This window comes from Puma concolor, chromosome C2 (assembly GCF_028749965.1).
Source record: "Puma concolor isolate L17-30 chromosome C2, mPumCon1.1.hap2, whole genome shotgun sequence".
Classification (NCBI taxonomy): domain Eukaryota; kingdom Metazoa; phylum Chordata; class Mammalia; order Carnivora; family Felidae; genus Puma; species Puma concolor.
The window spans coordinates 84,880,955-84,903,248 of record NC_141675.1 but is presented as its reverse complement, the minus strand read 5'-3'; the positions used below and the strand labels follow the sequence as shown (position 1 = coordinate 84,903,248).

Here is a 22,294-nt window from a genome sequence, read left to right as displayed (position 1 = left end):
CCTTATCCCGTTCGTATATTTATCTAGCACCTAGAATAACGTCTGACACTTTAGGTATGTGTTACAGCTGATACCTAAATTAGGGCTGAGCACATGTTTGCTCCTTGAATGAATCAAATTATGACCTACTTTTACCTAATAATGCACACAAAGTTTCCAGTATAAAATCCAAATTGGGTTTTGGAACAAATGTGTATTCTGTAAATAAGCTACACATCAGCCCGATGATCTATTTTCCCAGTTTTCACAGTCCTCAGAACAGACTCCACGGAAATTACGGGGAGGAAATTAATCAAATAATGTGAATAGGCAATTAACTGATGGAATAATTCAAATTGTAAGGTAATAATGATCATGGTCATCAACATCACCTTAATTTTTATTATGTGCAGATTTTGTGCTAAAGGGCTACAAAACTCTCAAAACAATCCTATCCAGTAGGGTTTCCCCCTTCTACAAAAGAGGAAATCAGTAACTCAAAGAGTTTGATCTTTTTCAAGATCACCTAGCTCAGAAAGCAGGAAGGACAGGATCTGAATGCAGACAGTGTGACTACAGTTTACACCTGATACCATCCTGTTGACACGATGGTCTAGCTATTTCCAAAGTGGCTTTGATCCCATCAGGTTCAATCCACATTTAAAAAAAGAAAATGGTAACAGTACAACACATCAGAAGGCATATTTGAACTACTAAGAAGATGGGCTGCCTGAATAGTCCACAGAGACCTTAAAGCCTGCAAACGTAAGATACCTGGCCCTTTAAAGAAAAGTGTGCCAACCCTGCTTTATTAGTTTTAAAAGTAACTTGGGTCCAGAAAAGAACTTTATGAAAGTGAAGACTTCTTTCCCCTTCCATTCAAAAATACTCCTAGGCATTAAACTACTTTTCAAAATTTGAATAATTCTATTTGATTAGTTAAAAATAACTATTTTCTGGGGCGCCTGGGTGGCGCAGTCGGTTAAGCGTCCGACTTCAGCCAGGTCACGATCTCGCGGTCCGTGAGTTCGAGCCCCGCGTCGGGCTCTGGGCTGATGGCTCAGAGCCTGGAGCCTGTTTCCGATTCTGTGTCTCCCTCTCTCTCTGCCCCTCCCCCGTTCATGCTCTGTCTCTCTCTGTCCCAAAAATAAATAAACGTTGAAAAAAAAAATTAAAAAACAAAACAAAACTATTTTCCTATTTTTCCCCTCCCACTAATACATAACTCTGCTCAAGGTATTTATGGCCAACTGAAAAAGGTCAATTAATGGATAGCAGAAGGAAATACATCTTTCCATTTGGATCATCCACCTTGCTTCAGTTCAGAAATACCATTTCTTATTTTAATACTTGGACAATTTCTACAATGGATAATTTTGAGATGAACAAATCAGTCTATTACCAATAGTTACTATCAATATTACAACTTCTGCCAAATCCCTTTTGTTCTAAATTGTCACCTAAAAACAGTATTATGTACACAGTATATACTTACTTAATGTTTCTTAAATGACATAAAAGCACAGTGTGCTTATGAAGCAATAAAGTAAGATTGCCTGGTTTGCCATTCCACTTTTTTTCAGGCAGATTTTCCTGGCTTTTCTTCCTCTGATCCCTCTGCCTCCCAACTACCACACTCTAGTGCACAAGTGGGTTGGCTTCCTGGCTAAGAGTCTAACCTAGTACAGTTGCTACTTAGCTGCTCAGGAAACAAGTTTACTGATCTGTGGTTACTTGATGATATTGGTTGTGAGAATTTCATTTTGCCCAAGTTACTACAGTATTTGTTGCATGAGGATCCCTAGAAATGTAAATCCTACTTAAGCAACACTGCTTCATTACAGTTTAGAACACCAAGGACATGTACCACTGTCACATTCTTGTTCTCCTCAGTAGGTGCCCAATATCAAAGGCCAAGAGAAATTCACAGGTGATCAGATCAAAACACCTATTATATAAAATTTGGGGGCCTACCAGTTGGCATGAAGTTCATTTACTTCAATTAGCCTCTCTTTTGCTGTGTCAATTTTGCTAAAAGCTCTGCTTTATCCTCGGTGTTCTGAGGACAGAGATTTTATGACAGAAATAGGCCATTAAAGAATGTAAACCAAAGTAAATAGTGTTTCCTCTGGCATCTGTTTTCATTCTTTAGAGTATAATTAATGGAACTAAAATGGTTATGGAAGGCTTCATGAAGGGGACAACAGAGCCTAGGCTTTAAGGATGAGTAAAAATTAGAAGAGGGAAGACAGAGATTTCAGCTGGGAGGTACAAGAGAAATAAAGCCACAAAAAAGGAATTAGCATAACATGTAAAAAGGAAGAACTTTAATTACTGTCTAATAATTATATTTAAAATAATAATTCCACCCTTCATGATTTGGACTTTTAAAAGGTCCTTCAAATATTTTCCATAAACTATAAATGTATTTGTAATCTTCAGAATGACCATGTTGCTTACTTCTGTGAAATGTTCATGAGCTATCAGAAACATGATAAAACAAAAGCACAAATATAATGTCTCATTTAATTTTCACTAGAACAGACAATCTTACCGAATCTAAAACAGAAGATTCACTAAGTGGTCCTGTCACCTGTCTATGTTATGATCAATATAAGGAAATCTACAGATTTACAAATTATTCATTAAAATAGGCTCACCACTTCAATTTTCAATTTGCCTTCAGGTAGTTCTGAAGGTCTCCAGGTCTCAAGGATATTATTCAGTTCACGAAGGGCTCTAATATTTTTCTCCAGTGGACACAAATTTTAAAATTTCTGATTAACGAAAAACATTCCTTGAAAAGGGTTTTCAATATTTTTCCAGTTTTTAATTTACTGATAATACATACCAGAACTTCTGGTCAACATGATAGACATACCTACTGTCTACAAACTGAATGGATATAGATCCAGACAAAGTCAAAGAAACTGATGTTTATGGTAGCTGGTGCAGTATTACGCAGAAATACATGTCTTCTGCTTTTTTAGACTTTCTGAAGACCTCAATTACAACTTTTCCAGAGTGCCTAAAAGTCTAGTGACCCCAAACTGGGAGCCACAGGTAGTCAGGTCACAGTGTTATCCATTCTGTTGGACTCAACTCAAACAATCTGACATGTGTGTGCTCTCAATTCTATCACTCTCGCTTCAGTTGACTTCGCAGGTCCTAACTTCTTCTACCTGCCCACACTCTCCACATGTGTTCTTCTATCAGAAAGGACAAATTTCCTTTTTTAGTTCTAGTTGTAGAAATGTTTTCAGTTTATTACTTAAAAAAAAAAAAAAGAAATCGGATTCACATTTACTTTTACATTTCTAGTATAAATCTGGCCAGAAATTTTGGTACAAACCAGACAACCATTAAGCTAATGCATGACTGCTTAGTGTATTCAAACTCTAAATACCACCTTCTATCTGGGACTCTCAGACAACATTCTGAACCATCAAAAAAGTATCAACTAATCTCTGGATGTCATCCTACCACCTGTGACTACTACTCAAATTTTCAAACTTAACATTGTAGAGTAATTTCAAAAAGACTTCTGCGAAGAAAGTCTCTCCTTCCGTGCTCATATTCAGCCATTAATTTGTAGATAAGTCTACTAAAGTCAGTTTATTTGCATCTTGCCTGAGTGGTTCATCATCTTCAAGTATTACAGATAAAAGTCAAGCCTTGAAACACATAATGCTGCACATTAACAGAATTTAAAACCACTAGTTGAGGCTGGAAATACTTTTCTGTATAGTAAATTTTTATACTAGCATTGACTACAATTTAACTTAGCCTGTATTGAAAACAGCCTAATTAAAACTCTAGATTTAGTAATAATTGCTAGGTTTTTAATGGGCAACATAATCATCATAAAGTATGAAAAGTTAAAAGGAAATAGTATATGAGGGTATTTACCTTCAAGTAAATTATGAAATAAAGCAATAAATTTGCTTTCATGTCTACTGTATAAAATAAAATCTGTGAATATAATTAAATTCCCAGTGATCCACTCTCTTCTATATTGCAGAGCTACTCATCATTTGTCAAGTATTCATTCAGCACTTTAGCAGGATTTTAAGGAAATTATGTGAGTTAGACCCTGAAACAGGTTTCTCATTCACCAAAGTGATCCTAGACCATACCAGAGAATACCAGAGGCAGACCTCGCCTACCTTATCTAGGCAAAAAGAAACCACACCGCTAATCCTATAAGAGAGCTTCCTTTCCCCCTTAGATTAGTGCCTCTCTACATATAAAATCTACCTGCATTAAGGGCCAAGTCTTTGGTTTGAAATAAGCTGTGCATAATAGGCTAATTTCTATTAAAACTTTTCCCCCCAGTAGCATGAATAGTCAAGTGTTCCTTTCGTTAAAATGCCAATGGAAAAGGTATCAACTTAAAAGGCAAACACATGTACACACATACACACACATTTTAAAATAAGTTTTCTCCAAAAGAAAGATCTAGTTAAAAGGCAAGAGAAAAATCTTTTGAAATACTAGAATTTAAACTTGGAATATCATGTAAAAAGTTCAAAGATAAAGGACAAAGAGAGAGATGGAAACCTATACATAGGAAGTATTTTCTTTCCACTTTCAAAATAAACATAAAATTATTTCCTTTCAATTTACAAAAACCATAATAACTTTCAGTATAAAAGCTACATACTCCATACTTAATTTTTAAATGTTCATAGAACATGTTTTTCAAATATCTATTTACCTACATTTTTTTTTAAGAAAAACTTGCAAGGAATCAGTTAACTTACCAATTCCAAAAGATGAAAAAATGAAGACTAAGAAAATGTCAAGTTAACATATGAATATAAATAGAGCAATGAATGTGTTATTTTAATTAGCAATTCTCCTAAAACTTTCATATGGATTTTAACACAAGTATTGAAATTAACACACCCTAAATAACTCCAAACACAATTGCTATTAATGTCACAGAATCAATTTATCCCCTAATAACCCATTTCCTACTCCTTTAATATTTCCCTAAGCGTGTGCCATGAAACATTAGTCCCTAAAATACATTTCACAAAAAAGGGTTCTGTTGCTAAATAAATCTGGAAAACTCTGTACACTTTGACTTCTCCTGGGATTTATAATACACATAAGTATGTGAGGTCTGAGAAATCCCAAGGAAAAGAAAAGCCTGCTTGTTTTATTTATATCAGCTTTCCCACACATATTTAACAACAAGACCCTTTGTTGAAGCCAATCCTTGAAACTAATATTTCACAACATATTTGAAGGCAATGGGCTTCTCCAATTATATTTCCAGAACTGTCACACAATACCTTTCACTTTGTACCAAGATTAACAACACCTCTACTTAGATGCTTTTATATTTGCTCCTCAGATGTTACCATTTTCAAACCTTTCATGTAGGTGAAAACTTTAACTTTCAGACTACCTGTGTGAAGAATTCTCCCTTATACTTACCTTTCTATAATGCTTGTCACTTTCAGATCCGTGATCTGTTGCTCTGAATGCTGTTTCTCCAGGTGAACCTTAAAGATAAATAAGCAGTCCTTTAAATTCTCCAGTGATATCAACAGCCGAAATTCCAAATTACGTCTAATTTAAAGGCAAATGGACTTTTATAAAACCCACTTTTTTGAAAATTAAAAACTATTCTTATTTTAAGGAACACATTGATAAGCTACACAAAAAAAACCTTTGTAAATATTATAGGACATGTATAACCTATTTAAAAACAAATCACTGAAAATTACAATTAAAAAAGACAATTTCTGATGAAGATAATTTTCCAGGAGAGTACTTACAGTTCAGTCCTATATCACTGCCGTTACAGACCACATATGGTAACAAAATAAATTTAAAATGTCAAAGGGTGACAGGACAGATGAAACAAACTAAAATTACTTTTCATTTCAATTATCAGAAATGATCAGATCAATTTCAAGAAAATATTTTGGTTAAACAAACTTTCTTTTTAATACTTTTAATCTTATAGAAACGTATTTAGGAATTTTAGTTTTACTGCAAGATAATTATTTTATTATTTTCACCTGTAAGATAAGGAATTTGCCCAATAGAGTTCTGGAGTTTTAAAATTCAGCATAAGCAGCATAAATTTGGTCTGCAATTTATTTGCAACTAGTTTATTAGAAGCATTTAAAAGGCATGTTAAGGTCAGCAAAAATGTCTGTTTACACACCTAACAAGAGAAGTAGGTCAGAAGCTCCTATGACTTCACTAACCAATTTGTGACCTGTGAAAAATCAGCAAAAGGGGAAATAGAAATGTAAAATTTGACAGGAATGAGCAAACAAATGTCTGAGATCTGAGTTATATCATGATAGGGTGTGAGTTGGGCAAATACGCCAAGATCAACCTTAGTAAATTCTACTCATTACGGCCCATCATAATTAAATTTGTTTTAAAATCACCAAATCGGTTCTAACCAATTATGAAAAGCAAGCACATAGGAAGTCTAACCTACTTGTCAGGAACAAGAGATCGTTTTTTCCCTCACTGACTAAAGCCAAGTATGTTTAACCTCCTACAAATTTTCATTTTGTTGCACTAACCAAAATTTAAAACCACTGAGCAACAAAACTTTGTGTATCTGTTTTTTCAAAAATTTGTTTTTCATTTGTACTAGATGTTTTCATTTAAAAGATACGAATAAACAAATGAATACATCTTAGTATTTTTCCTCTGGGTCTTCTGACATTTTAAGTGAGATCAAACGGGTCCTTCCTTACCTGTGGTGAAAAAGTCCTTCAGTAAACTGAGGCTTTCAACAATTTTATCAAAGTCAGGTGCCAATTTTGCAAGGTCGTCTGAATTAGGAAGTGCTTTTCTAATTTTCTCTGGAGAACAAACAAAATTCTCAAAATAAGAATTTGACTATTAAAACACTGACAAAATAGAAATAATCATCATATATAAACTTAAAATATTTTTCTATTTTTCTCCCTATTACAACTATAATTGTATCTGAAACAATATGTCATTGTGATGATATTCCACAGGCCATGAAATGTTTTTAAAAAGAGTCACCAGATGTATGGCTTAGATGGAAACTTTTCATTTATAAGTTAAATGCCAGGAACTATAAGCACTGTGTTAACAATGTTAAGGCTGTATTGGAATCAGAAGTACTTTTAAGGAGAAAGTCACAGCAAAGAGGCCAAGAATCAAAGAAAATACAGAAAAACACCTCTTGAAACACCTGGTCCAAACTCGAAGACAGTAATGAAATAAAAAATAGAATTCCATTACTTTTTTCCATCCTTTCACAGACCCTAAGAAAATTCACACTTGTTAACATTTGGAAATAACTGTCTAAGAACCCATGGCAAACTTCGGTTTTATTTTTGCTGGTTTTATTTATAAAATGGTCAAAGTATTCATTTTTGTTTACGAAAATTTTGATGCTCAATTTTGTCAAAGTTTGGTACAACAGTACAGTATCTTCTAAATTAGAATGCGCTTTTCTTAATTTTCTCTGCAGAGGACTAAAATACATAAATATTCTCAAAATAAAGAGTATGTCAGATATTATTCTAAATGCTGTTACGGCACTCCCCTGTTTAATCCTCAAGGCAGCCCTACAGAACAGTTATCATCAAACCCACTTTACAGGTGAGGAACTGGGGCACTGAGGTTAAGTAGATGAGCCTGCACAACAGCAAAGAAGCAGGGAGTCAGGCTTGAGGCTGGCCAGTGCAGCTTCAGAACCCGACCCTCAGCCCCACACTGTGGTGCTGGCAAATACATCAAGGTAAAAGCTCTCCTCACGAATATTAGAAAAACATGGAAAGAATGCTACAGATTCCTGCAGATCCCTCTGTCAGTGCAGCACGGTTTTATCTTTAAGAGCTGTAAGTGCATGTAGAGAGTAATTCCACCCCCATATGCACCTAAGAAATTAAACAAACTCTAAAAAAAAAAAAAAGACTGAGGAAAGTAATTCCATTAAAAGAAAATTTTGTTTAAATCATCATAACATACTGGCAATCAGAACTATCAGATATACTTTTTTCTAATCTACCTATTATAGAAAAAGGTGAACAGTACCTGACTATGGCAAGAAATTATTACAGACTCTAGCGGGCTTGGAGGGACTTGGCTACAAAAAGTAGAAGTCACCAAGGTATCCAATAAGAAGTAACTAGTGAGGTGGGTTATGGTGCATCTGCTCTGGGTGAGAATACAGAACACTGAAAGTGATGTTCAGAAGGGCTGCTTTGGCTAACAAATGTGTTGGGCAGGAAAAGAAGCCAAAGTATATACTGTTGCCATATAACTTTTAAAAAGGAAACTAAAATAATAACCACATACACAGACTAGGTTCAATTAAAAGAAAATGTCCATGAGGATAGTAGTAGCTATGTGAAAGTGATGGACAAAGGGGTTATTTTTTTTCTACCAGTTTTTTCTTTGATATTCTATTACTTTTATCATTAAAACTGCTACACAGTGAACTCATGAGTTAAGAAACTATCTCAATACCACTATTTCTCTTTCCTGAAGATATGACCAAAAAAACGTATTTTAACGTTGATGATACAAACCTAAATCAATATACTCATCAATCTCCCACACAATGTCAGGCACAATCCATTTATAGTCACTGAGGTCAGGTATCATATCTTTCCACTGATCAAAAGTCTAAAAGAAAAGAAAATATGCCAATCGAATGTTCTGAATGTCATACAAAAAATAAAGAAAAACCACCTTAATTTATCTAATTAAAACATGCTAATCTACAAAGAGCGATACATTATGGTCAAAATTTTTGGAAACAAAATAGCCTCAGTTCCTTTGAAAACAAATTAGTAGGCAAGCGTATAGAACATGTAAGCGTCCTTTTACTAAATATGGAAAATGTAAAAATTGAAAATATATTCTTACTTCAAATAGGCTTCATGATTTACCTAAACAATACTGTGGAACAGAAGAAACACAAACCAGGGGTCAGGACACCTTGCCTCTGCTCCCAAAGCTGCCCCAAAATGGTTGTGTTAGCATGACACCTACTTTCCTGTCTGTGCTACTAAGTGGCAAGCTGAAAATCAAAGCCAGGTGACCTCACCCCACCCTAGTGCTCCTTCCACTAGGCCATTCTTACCTACTGTAATTATAACCAAGATTCAAAGAGCATTTTCCTATTTGCAACGTTAATTTAGCACATGGTAGAGATACACCATAAATTTTTAAATATTCTACTGCACTAAAGAAAAACAATTTGTGTTATAAGACCTTCAAATAATCATGGGGCGCCTGGGTGGCGCAGTCGGTTAAGCGGCCGACTTCAGCCAGGTCACGATCTCGCGGTCCGTGAGTTCGAGCCCCGCGTCAGGCTCTGGGCTGATGGCTCAGAGCCTGGAGCCTGTTTCCGATTCTGTGTCTCCCTCTCTCTCTGCCCCTCCCCCGTTCATGCTCTGTCTCTCTCTGTCCCAAAAATAAATAAACGTTGAAAAAAAAAATAATAATCATGCTAAAATAACTGGAAAAGCAGTGGAAAGTTCTACTCACTTTTTTGGCTGTATAGCCACCGCCAACAGCAGATCCTAGTATGAGATATCGAAGTTTTAAGAGTCTTGCAGCTAATCTCGCTGGCCAAAAATTCCTGCGAGGCTGGTAGCCATATTTAATTGGAGAAAGCTTCAATTTACGTAACGGAAGGTTAGCTAAAGAGGAGAACTGATGAAATGATGTCCGGAATTGGGGTCTTTGAAGCTTTAAGGTAGGATGATGTGAATGATAAACACTTCGTGAAACCAGATGCAGTTTTTGTAGTGGTAAGCTTCCTTTGATTCCAGAGCTACGTTTCACTAAGGATTGGCAGACCTCACTGAAAAGAAAACCAAAATGGGACAAAGATCAGACCGGGTAACAATGAGAAGGAAACGACATAAAAAGAGCAGTATGCACAAGAGAAAATGCACATGGGTGCATGTGACCAAGCACACGACATCATACCATAGCTTACATTAACCACTTACTCCATTTCCAGGCACTGCTGCGGCATGTGCTACCTCATTTAATCCTGCTAAAAATCCTACGATGAAAGTATTAGTATTACCTCCATCCTACCAACAAGGAAAAGATGGCACACACACACACACACACACACACACACACAACTTGTCTAAGTGCACACTTATATGAAGATTCAAACCGACGCAGTGGGACTCCAGAGCCCTCCCTCTCATTTACTACATGCAGGCTATCCCAATCCAAGGAATTGAGATGAAAAGAAAAAAGGCAGAGACTTATTTTATTAACCACTATTCACTGTCAGTAAAAGTGAAAACAAAATGAATGCAAACCTGCTTTCAAACACAAAAATTCCAGCAGCTTAGAACAGCTATTCTTTGGTCTCTCCTCTACGTCTCATGATCCTGAGACAGCCCAGGGATGGAAATTAAGGAAAAAATCATTACCATATAAAGTACCTGGCTGAAAGTTTCTGAGTAGAGTAAGTAAGAGTAATCAAACAGCAATGAAAGAAGGTTATTAAAGGCAACATCCTACAGACTGAATGTTTGTGTCCCCCCAAAATTTGTATGTGGAAGCCTAATCCCCAACATGAAGTATTTGGAAGTGAGGCCTTTGCGAGATAATTTGGTTTATTTGTAGTCATGGATGTGCCCATGTGTTGGGTGCCCTTATAAGGAGATGAAGAGCACAGATTTCTCTGTCATGTGAGGACACAGAAAAAAGATGCCCCCACCTAGGAACCAGGAAGTGATTCCTCAGCAGACATCAAATATGCCAGCACTTTGATCTTAGAGCTCACAGCCTCCAGAACTGTGAGAAATAAATGTTTTCCTGTTGAAGCCGCCCAGTGTTTGGTAATTTGGGGAGCAATAAGGCGATCATGTATCAGTTGCACAGATACAAGAGAAGACACTAAAGTGAGGTGGCAGCACTAAGAAAGGAAAGGGAAAGGCAGATACCAGAATGATGGACTAGACACAGGAGACAAGGAAAAGAGTAAATAGTAATCCTAAAGTTTTAGCTGGGAGACTAAGATTACTACACTTACAGATATAAAACAATCAAGAGCCAAACCAACTGGGGGAATAGCCCACGGCTTCGTAACACTTGGCTCAAACTTCTTTCAACCCTGTCCTTATAGCCAGCCACTTAGTGTTTTGAGTCAGATAAACTTTGGTTCCAGTTCCAGTTTCACTGCTTACTCATGTGCAATCAAGGGCAAATTATGAATTTACCAAAGCCTCAGTTTTTTTAATCTGTTCAAACAGGATTACGTCTACATCAGAGTTATTGTCAATAATCACTAATTCAAGTATCTTCTTCTCAGACCATAATCCCCTTCACTACAACCATCTTTGGCCCTATAGGAACAGCCAGGTCATGGATACTTCTATCTTCTCCCTAACCTATCAGTCTCCACCTTATCTATTTACCTAGTTAGCCTGGTTCATAGTCTTAAAGGCTCTTTTGCAAATACTCTAAACTCCCTTGCCCTCTGACTTTCTGTTACACTTGTTTGGCAATATGCAAACCCTGGATGAACCTTATTATCACTTTAAGCCTGTACCAAGGGAATGAAGCACTACTGAAGAAAGTCACACCCAATTGGACAGACATCTCAGCTAGGCCCTAAAAACAGCTTGGCCATCTTACTTTTTATCAATTCATTCTTCCACTCTCTGCTAGGACTATTTCAGATGTTCCCCCACCCACCTCTACCCTCCCACATCTCTCCTTGTTTCCTCCGACTCTTGGGAGAAAATGGAAGCCATCAGAGAGACACAAGCTGTTGCTTACCTACCGCATTGACACCCACCCTCCTCCACAAGCCCTGTAAGATTACAGTAAGGAAGTACTCTTCTGCCTTTTAAAGGCAAATCCCTGTTTCCTCTGAATTCCTCCTTTCTTTTCAGGAATCACTAGTCAAGTCTCTGTCAGTTTAAAAAAAATTTTTTTTTTTTCCAACGTTTATTTATTTTTGGGACAGAGAGAGACAGAGCATGAATGGGGGAGGGGCAGAGAGAGAGGGAGACACAGAATCGGAAACAGGCTCCAGGCTCCGAGCCATCAGCCCAGAGCCCGACGCGGGGCTCGAACTCACGGACCGCGAGATCGTGACCTGGTTGAAGTTGGACACTCAACCGACTGCGCCACCCAGGCGCCCCAAGTCTCTGTCAGTTTAAAGGAGAGAAAGACAGACCCCAGTTCCCTGCTCTAGCTCCTCTATTAAAAGCCAAACCAACCTGATTTCCATTTGTCTCACTTCAGTGAAACAGCCCTCACCGTGTGCCCTGAAGGCTTCCAGTGGGCATTTGTTTTTTCGATTCGCATTTTCTTTGTCTCGGCAATATCTGACACCATTGACACCCCCTCCTTGTTGGAACGCCCTCAATCTCCGCAGTCTCTAGCTTTACTCCTACTCGCTGGCCACTCCTTTTCAGGCACCTCCTCCCCAACAACCTTTTAAATGTTGGGAGTTCATCGGGCTTAGATGTAAAGTCACTTGTCTTCTCAGTCTACCCATTCTTCCCAGGCAACCTTATCCACACCCATCTCCTCAACTGCCATCTGCATATCCACGTTTCTCAAAACTTGTACGTCTAGTACAAACAGTTAAGTTCCAGATCCTTGTGTCCAACTGCCTACTGAACACCACCCCTTAGATGTCAAAGGAGTACCTCAAATTCAAGATGTTCAAATCCATGCTATCTCTCCTCCGTCCCTCCCAAACCCTGGCCCCCGTCCAGGACTTCCTATTTCAGGAAAAAGCACAAGCACCTATTCAGTCGCATAAGCCACAAACTTGGGCTCATTCTTGATACTTTCCTCATCCTCAAGTTCTGTTCATTCTACTTCCAGCATACATCTCCAGCCTTCCACTCTCCCATCTCCACTACCACCATGCCTCGCCTGGGCTTGCAACAAGTCTGGACTGAGGTGTTCTCCACAGCACAACAGGGCACTCTTCTGAAATGTCAACCTGATCACTGTCACTCACATGGGTCAATCTCCCTCAATGTCTCCTCCTGCATTTAGAATAAAAATCCAAACTCCTGGTCTATAAAGCCCTGCCTCTCTCCCTCTAACCTCAGAGCTCTACCCAGACCAATGTTCACGTAGCTCCTCGACTGTGCCATAATCCTTCCCATCTCAGGGCCTTGATGCCCACTGTGCTTGGGCAAACCCTTCTACCTTCTTAACTCCTGTTACTCCTGTGAACTCTGGTCACTAATGGTTTCACCTCAGTATCCCTTTCTCTCCTGGCATCGAAATTCTCACTCGAGTTCCTCTGCTACAGTTCTTAGTTCCCTGCACTTTTCTTTAGGGTACATAAAATTTGTTTAACATAATAATGTAATTATTGCATTAATATTTATCTCTACTAATAAACTATAATCTTCATAAGGCCAGGGAGGGGTCTTGTCTGTTTTGCTTACCATTGTATTTCTAAAGCCTAGCCCAATGCTTCACAAGCAGTAGACACTTAATAAATCTGCTGAATAAACATATGTTATTGGGAGAACAAAACCAAAACAAAAGGTGAAAGAACCTAGCAATGACCACACAGTAAGTGCTCAATAAATGTCATTTCAACAATAACTGCCCTAGCCTCTACTAATGTATTCATGAGTAGTCCTTTATCCCTCAAAAGTTGTTTGCTTTTTTAAAGAAAGTAGTTAATCTAAATATATATCCAAATAGATAAACTCCAGACCCAAGTAGTCATATTGCTAAAATGTTTTGGCTTTTAGTTATTTTCTTCCTTTTTTATTCCCAAACCTCTAAAATCCCTGTTTCCACAATGGTGGCAACAACAGCTGTGGGTGACACCAAGAAAAAAGAGTATTTGGTTGTCCAAATCAGGAACCACATGTAAAATGTTCTTCAATCAATCCCCTGGAAAAGCTAATTGACTCAAAACAAAATCCTAGTACTTGGGAAGGTATCCTCAAGTATTATTTCCAGAGCTTCCAATTCATGGTGGTACTCTAAAAGATCAATGCTCATACAGGAGAGACTCTTTTCCACAAAAGGGTCCTCTTGAGATATAGGTAAGAGAGTAAAAAGAGGAGAAGAAATTGAGATTTACTGAAGCACCATCTGGGGAAAGGCTGTGTCACCCTCAGTCCAGTGCAGCTGAATGTTAAAATATGAACACTTGCCCCCAGGATGAACAATCTACCAGGGAGGAGCTAAAGCTCATGTGTGTGTGGGGTGCAGGGCAGGGAAGGTCTGGGAAGAAAAGAAAAACAGGATACCTACAAACACAGAGAAATCAGATTGTCCCAACAGTCTGTATTCCGTGTTCGTTGACAAAGGATGCCAGAAAAAAATGTGGTAGTGCCTTTACAGTTCTGAAGGAAAAGTATTTTGAATACAGACTTCTACATTTGGCCAAAGTGAAAATCAAATGTGATGCAAAGCAAGCTCTTCTGCTGCCCCCGAAACCATCTATTCTCTCTCCTCTACCATCTCTTTTAACCTATGCATCATTTCCTAATACATAATTCTCTTTTCAACAAGTTTACACAAATATTTATTGCACCTAAATATGGGAGTATGTATTTAGATATGTATGTCAAAAAATGTTTATGTTCCCATCTGTTTAAGAATGGGAATTCAGGGACACCTGGGTGGCTCAGTCAGTTAAGGGCCTGACTTCAGTTCAGGTCATGACTTCACAGTTTGTGGGTTCCAGCCCCATGTCGGGCTCTGTGCTGACAGCTCAGAACCTGGAGCCTGCTTCAGATTCTGTGTCTCCCTGTCTCTCTCTGCCCCTCCCCTGCTTGCACTTGGTCTCTTTCTCAAAAATAAATAAACATAAAAATTTTTAAAAAAAGAATGGAAATTTAAGTGTACTCCTTCATAACACGTATTCTTCTTTGCAGAAGAAATACAGCAAAAGACAAATTTCAGAGCTGAGGCTTCTAACTTTCCAGATCTCTACTTCTGCAGGGTAGCTAAACTGCACTATCAACATAAGACACTTTTAAGCCATGACTTTGCAGAGTCTATAGTAACTTTAGAAATAATTTACCCCAACGACATCCACAAACAAATATGTCAGTTATTAATTAGTTGTTGTTAAGGTCAATTTTTAAAGTTTTCCTACATATCTTAATTGTTCCAATGAAGTATGCTATTTTTGGCAAAGTCTTTTCTCTTTTTATTCAAATAAAATTAGATAGGTTTCTCCAGGAAATAGTGAAGAGTAGAAATAAAAAAGTAGTAAATAATCTACCACAGTTATCAAGGGCTATGGATTTACTCAGAAACTCAAATTCCATTAAATTAGAAATAACTATTCACTTATTCTAATTGACTGTAACTGTTGTATGTCATCTGATTCTAAATATAGACTCAAATTAACCTTTATAAAACAAATGGATTCCATTCCTTATAAACACTATAAATTACCTACACTATTTAAACAACGTTCTGAAAAAAATTCAAGACAGGTGTTTGGAGGCTAATTCAGGAAAACCAAGTTTTTCCAACCTTAATTGATGCATATTACTTCTTCTCAAAAGCCTGCAACAATGAGTTAAGCCTGAAAGTATCTAAGGATATTAGAACACAAATATGTGTCAAGATAAAGTCAAATTTAAATCTCTTTAAAATGCCCGTAGTAACCCGCAGAAATGAAAAAACTCCTATGATTTTCTACTTAGGATTAAACGAGGCCAGGGCAAAAATAAATGTGATTAGAAAGCTGGTGCTATATTCACCACTTCGCATCCAAAGCAAGCCTTTCTCCCTAACACTGAAAAGCTGCTATTAACAGGGTATCTCTAATCACCACCTCGGCCACCATTTGCGTCACTGCTTCAGATCTGACTCCAAAGCAAGTCTAGTCTGCGGACGAAGGCAAGAGGCAGAGTCCTCTTTACCCTAGCAGAAGACAGAGTACCTGCAGGAGCAAGGCACACCTGGCGTGGAAGCAGAAGAAAAAGAGTTAAGAGGGACACGGCGAGGGGAGGGAGAGGGCAGAAACAAGAAGCAACCAGAGACAGAGATAACAGCGAGGGCAGAAAGGTGAAAGAGGACAGGGACAGAAGGACAACAGAGAAGGCCAAGACTGAAAGGAGCCCAGAATCTTCTGGCGGCACAGAAAACAGGCACAAGGGCCGGTACTGCAGCCGGGACTTCAGGTAAGCCCAGTCAGGGCTCCTGTAACTACGGGTCCTCAAAAATATCCCGGAATCCTCCAACCGCCCTCCGCCTGGCCTGAGAGTTAGGTGCACATTCTGGAGGTAGTGATGGGATAACCCGGTTTTCCGGAGGCCCCCCAAATAACGGGGCCAGGTCTGAGCCCGCACTTACCAAGCCACGGCGGCTCGGCGTAGTCGCCACATCCCGCCGGCGAGGAGGTCACACGGGCGCCGAGAGGGCCACGCCGGAGCCCCGGTGTCAGCCCCAGTCCGGCCCCTGCTCCAGGAGTGACCCAGGAAGAGGCCCTCGGCAACAAGGGCACAGAGCAGCTACTGCGGCCCTCCCAATGGCGCATGGACTTCCGCGAGAGCCCGCCCGGCACCCGTACTCTGTCCGTCAGGAAAATAAGCACCACCCCCGCCACGCTTCCTAGGAGGGCAGCACAAACGGTCCGTGGAGGATTAGTGCCTGCGCTCAGAGCCTCCAGAGGAGACAGCCGCATTCCGCCTCCCACCACCCCTTCCCTCCTTCTTTGTTTCCGGGTTGGAGTTACGAAATTGAGTTTTCCAGGTCAAAGATTTGGAGAGGTGAGGGGTTGAGAGTTGGGCAGGGACTGACAGGGTGCCGGGCGAGGAAACCGGATTGATAAATTCTCTCTGGGTGGCTGCCAATTTAAGAAAATGTAGGTATTTACGGAGCTTGGAGGAGCCTAGCGAGTACAAAATGAATACAGTAATAGTGTAATAGAATAATGAAAAACAACGGTTGCCCCACTCTTTTGTTCGGTGTCTTTGTTTATAAAACAATCTCAGAACAATCTTGGGAGGCAAGAGGAGTCATGGACTGATTAAGTGCTTTAGAATCTCTGAAGGTCGGATCTGAGAAGGGCTCCGATGAATTAGACCAGCTGTGGGTTTGCAATAAGCTTGAGCAGTTTATAAAGGCATCACAAATGATTTTGTTTGCTCTTTAACTGGCTTTCGTCTGACTTTAACTCATTTGTTGAAATGGCTTGCGTCAAGGCTTCCAACAATTCCATATTGTCAGTGGACACTGGACTTCTCAGCATTCAGCTCAGAAGCCTGGGTGCTCAGCGCTCTCCTTCTTTGTTGGCTTCCCTCTCCTGGTTTTCAGGACATAACGTTCTCCTTTTCTGCTCCCCATTCTCCTTTGCTGGCTCCTCTCCCAAAAACTCTCCGTGTAAGAGGGTCCCAGATTTCAGAGATCCGGGGTCCCTTTCCTTCTCTATCTTCATTTTCTCCCTAAGTAATCTGAATCAATTCTAGGACTTTAAATACGTTTTCCCCTTACTACTCTTGTCATTTTATGAGGAAACTGGGGCCCATAAAAGGGATGTGACCTGTGAAACGTAATGAAGTTATTTAGTGGCAAAACCAGGACTAAAATCAAAGGGCCCCCTCTTCACTTCAAGGGCACCCCCCCCCACACACAAAATATTGAAAAATTCCTTTTTCCTTAGTCATCAGAATCCTAAGTCAGTATCCATCGATTCACAACAAAGCCAAGTAGTAGACCTAGCCATTAGCAGTAAACTTCCCAAATGCAGGACTCCAGGATTTTCTTTATTATATTTATTGTGGTAACTGTTTTAGTGACAGGTACAGATAGGAACTTGCTATACTGACCTACGCAAACTGTAGTTTTTTCCGGGATTGTAGAGTTGTGCAAAAATTCCTTTGTTACTGTTGCTTCCTAGTTGTTTTAGAAAAAAATAAGAGAAACCAAACAGTGGTAACCTCTTTCATGTATGGGTTATCTTTACATTTCACAAGGCCCTTTTTTTTCAGTTCTACTTCTAGGCGTTTATCCCACTGAATCATTCCCACATGTGCAAAGACATACATGTGATGTTTATGTTTGCCTTGCATGTAATAACGAAAGGTTGGAGGGGGCGCCTGGGTGGCTTAGTTGAGCGACTGAATTCAGCTCAGGTCATGGTCTTGCAGTTTGTGAGTTCGAGCCCCGCATCAGGCTCTGTGCTAACAAGCAGCTCAGAGCCTGGAGCCTGCTTCTGATTCTGTATCTCTCTCTCTCTCTCTCTCTCTCTCCCCCCCCTCTCTCCCCCCCCTCTCTCCCCCCCTCCCTCTCCCCTGCTCATGCTCTGTCTCTCAAAAATAAATAAATGTTAAAAAAAATAAAAAATAAATGAAAGGTTGGAATCAGCATTGTTAAAAGATAAATTGAGGCATCTTAAAAATTGTAAGAGGTTATTTGATCAAAAATTGATTTGAATTCAGCAGTGCCGAGCCAGAAGTGGTTAGGAATGCTGCATCAACAGGAGTCAGTGGCAAGACTGACTATATCAAGAAGAAAGGGAAGCAAAACAAGGAAATTATTTGATTGGCTTTAGCTTTATGTGGTTGCCTTATTTGGGAAAGCCTCATTGGCTGTGATTGGTTGCCTTAGGTATGCTTTCTTAACCTTAATGTATTTATAGGCTTTAGGTTTTGGTTTGCTTAGTAGGCTGCCAAGGCGTTAGGACCAAATTGGTCTATATATTCAGCCCATTCTCAACATAATTTCAGCAGGCACATATTGTAGAAATTAACAAACTATTCTAAAACAAGGAACAAAACTAGAGTATTTACAACTATTTGACTTCAAGGCTTACTATTATAATCAAGACAGTATAGTATTGGGATAAGAAGAAACAGATCAAGGGACCAAAATAGAGGGTTCAGAAATAGACCTCCATTTGTACAGTCAATTGTTTTTTGACAAAAGCACCAAAGCAATTCAATAAAGATGGAAGTTGTTTCAATAAATGATGCTAGAACAATTGGATATCTATGTGGAAAAGAATATACCCTACACATGCTATACATAAAATTTAATATAAATTTATATCATATACAAAAACTAGTATATACACAAAAGTTGTGTACGCTGGGACATATCCCTAAATGTAAAAATAAAAAGCTCTAAAGCTTTTGAAGAAAATAAAAAATATCCTTGCAACTTGGGAGTAGACAAAGATTTCTTACGTCACAGAAAGTAATACCACAAAATAATAAAATTAATAAATTTGGACTTCATCAAACTAAAGTACTTCTGCTAATGAACTAACACCACTGATATAATTTAACAGACAAGCATCACATTGGGAGAAAACATTTTTTAAATATATATCTGACAAAGTATACATATCCAGAATATATAAGAAATTTTTGGAGCACCTGGGTGGCTCAGTCGTTTAAGCATCTGACTCTAGCCCAGGTCATGATCTTGCAGTCTGTTAGTTTGAGCCCTGCCTCGGGTTCTGTGCTGACAGTCAGCTTGGAGCCTGCTTCAGATTCTGTGTCTCTCTCTCTCTGCCCCTCCCCTGCTCTCTCTCTCTCAAAAATAAGTAAATGTTTAAAAAAATGAAAAAAATCTCACAACTCAGTAATAAGATAAACAACCTGCTATCATTTGAATGTTTGTATCATCCCCCTACCCCTGCCAAATTCCTATGTTGAAATCCTAATGTCCATAATGTGTTGGAATTAGTGACCTTTGGGAGGCCTTAAATTATGTGAGTGGAGCCCTCATGAATGAGATTAGCAACCTAAAGGAGACCCCATATGGCTTTCTAACTTCTCCACCATGTGAAGTTCCAGCAAAAAAAAATTTATGAACCAGAAAGAGGCTCTCACTGACCAGAACAAGACCATTATATATATATACGTATATATATATGTATATATATACATATATATATACACATATGTATATATGTATGTGTATATATATGTATGTATATATATATGTATGTATATATGTGTATATATATATATAATCTCCAACCTCCACACCAGGTGTATGTGTATATATATATATACCTCTATATCTTCTTTTGTGTAGTGCTTGCTTCAATTTTTAACTGGATTATGTCTTAGTCCATTTGTGCTGCTATAACAAAATACCATAAACTGGGTAGCTTATAAAGAACAGAAATTTCTCACAGTTCTGCAGGTTGGGAAGTCCAAGATCAAGGTGCCAATTACATATATATAACATATATATATATATGTATATATATATATTTATATATTTTATACATATATATAATCTCCAATGAACATATACAGTGTTCAATGTTATTAGTCATCCGGGAAATGCAAATTAAAACCACAATGAGATACCACTGTATCTTCACTAAAACTGCTAAAATTAAAAAAACTTTAGGCGAGGATGTGAGCCAACCAGAACACTCCGGCACTGCTGATGGAAATGTAAGATGGTATGAGCACTTTGGAAGAATGTTTGGCAGTTTCTTACAAAGTTAAATATACAGCTCCCCTTTTGTCTAGCAATTCCAGTCTTAAAATTTATCTAAGAGACATAAAACACAGGTGCACAAATAAGATTGTATAAAAATGTTTATAGCAGCTTTGTTCACAATAGCCAAGAACTAGAACCAAACCGAATGTGCATCAACAAAAAATAGATAAACAAACTTATACAAGGAAATACTACTCAACCCAAACAGGGAAGAGCTACTGGATTTGTAACGACATGAATGAGTCTAACAGACATGTTGAAATCAAAAGAGGATGTTCCATTTATGGGAAAATGGATGTTGGAAGTGGGAAAGCAACATTGGGAAACTTTTTAGGAATATAGAGATAGATGTTCATATGCTAGGGGTCTGAATGGCTTGTATGTATCTGTTTATCATAATGTACAGCTGGGGCATCTGGTGGCTCAGTCAGTTGAGCACCCGACTTCGGCTTAGCTTATGATTTCACAGTTCGTGAGTTCGAGCCCCTGACATCACTGCTGTCAGCGCAGAGTCTGCTTTGGATCCTGTGTCCCTTTCTCTCTGCTCCTCCCCCTCTCTCTGCTCCTCCCCCACTTGTGCTCGCTCTGTCTCTCTTGAAAATAAATAAACATTTTAAAAATGTACAGCTAGGATTTGTGCATTCCAAGTTTCAAGTATGTGTACATGCATTTTATATACATCTCTAAGTTGATTGGGGAGGGTTGAAGTAGGTGGAAATTAGATGGGACAAGAGTGACCAAATGTGGATAATTACGGGAGCCGGATGGTAGGTCCACGAGGGCTCCTCGTACTTGTCTGTTCACCTTGTACGTATTAGAAAGTTTTCATCAAAATAGCTGTAAAATGTATCACATACTTCTTGTCAAAATGATTCAGGAAGGAAATAAAATGCATTCCACTTTCTTGTTTTGTGGGTGTGAGAGGGAAGAGCAAAGGAGGAGTATGGAAGGCAGGCTGTGTGCTATGTAGAATTTATTCCAGCTGTCTGTGTTTCCTATTGCTGCTGTATTAAACTACCCCAAATGTAATGGCTTAAAACAAAACAAACTTATTTTCTTCCTGTTCTAGAGGTCAGAAATAAGATATGGTTTCACTGAGCTAAAAGCACAGTGTCCACAGTGCTGCTGCTTTTTTTGGGAGCTCTCAGGGAGGAGTTGTTTTTTGTTTGTTGGTTGGTTGGTTTGTTTGTTTTGCCTTTTCCAGCTTTTAGAGGCTGTCCACATTCCTTGGCTTCTGGTTTACTTCCATCTTCAAAGCTAGCAATAGCTGGTTAAATCTTTGGAACATCATATCCCTTTGACACTCTCCTACCTCTCTCTTCCACATTTAGGGACGCTTGTGGTTTCATTGGGCCCATCCAGATAATCTGGGATGATCTTTCTATTGTACTTTATTTTTTAAAGTTTATTTCTTTTTGAGAGACAGAGATGGCATGAGTGGGGCATGGGCAGAGAGAAGGAGAGAGAGCATTCCAAGCAGGCTCCACACTGTCAACACAGAGCCCGATGCGGGGCTTGAACCCACGAAACTGTGAGATCAGGACCTGAGCCAAAACCAAGAGCCAGACGCTTAACCGACTGAGCCACCCAGTTGCCCCCAGTCTTCCTGTTTTAAAGTGAACTGGTTAGCGACCTTAATTCCATCTGAATTCTTTTTTTTTCTTTATAATTTTTTTTTTTAGCGTTTATTTATTTTTGAGACAGAGAGAGACAGAGCATGGATGGGGAAGGGTCAGAGAGAGAGGGAGACACAGTATCTGAAACAGGCTCCAGGCTCCAAGCTGTCAGCACAGAGCCCGACACGGGGCTCGAACTCATGGACCGCGATATCATGACCTGAGCCGAAGTTGGACACTCAACCAACTGAGCCACCCAGGCACCCCCCATCTGAATTCTT

The 22,294-nt window shown here is 38.9% G+C and overlaps 1 protein-coding gene across 6 annotated transcripts in view; it reads right to left on the bottom strand.

Annotated features, from left to right (window-relative positions):
* The window catches only part of OPA1 (OPA1 mitochondrial dynamin like GTPase), an 86,873-nt gene extending 70,455 nt beyond the window's left edge, over nucleotides 1-16,418 (bottom strand). For 4 of the 6 annotated variants that reach the window (XR_015240209.1, XR_015240210.1, XM_025913788.2 and 1 more), the window contains exons 1-6: nucleotides 16,285-16,418; nucleotides 9,493-9,811; nucleotides 8,529-8,625; nucleotides 6,714-6,821; nucleotides 6,164-6,217; nucleotides 5,425-5,492 (exon numbers count right to left, since the gene is read on the bottom strand). Coding sequence is in view for 4 of the 6 variants with exons in the window: in XM_025913788.2 (XP_025769573.1) it covers nucleotides 5,425-5,492; nucleotides 6,164-6,217; nucleotides 6,714-6,821; nucleotides 8,529-8,625; nucleotides 9,493-9,811; nucleotides 16,285-16,316 (678 nt within the window). In the remaining 2 variants the exon portion in view is untranslated. The remainder of the gene's footprint in view (nucleotides 1-5,424; nucleotides 5,493-6,163; nucleotides 6,218-6,713; nucleotides 6,822-8,528; nucleotides 8,626-9,492; nucleotides 9,812-16,284) is intronic. The other 2 variants (XM_086675023.1, XM_086675025.1) reach the window with 1 other exon arrangement.
* Nucleotides 16,419-22,294: the final 5,876 nt, after the last annotated feature.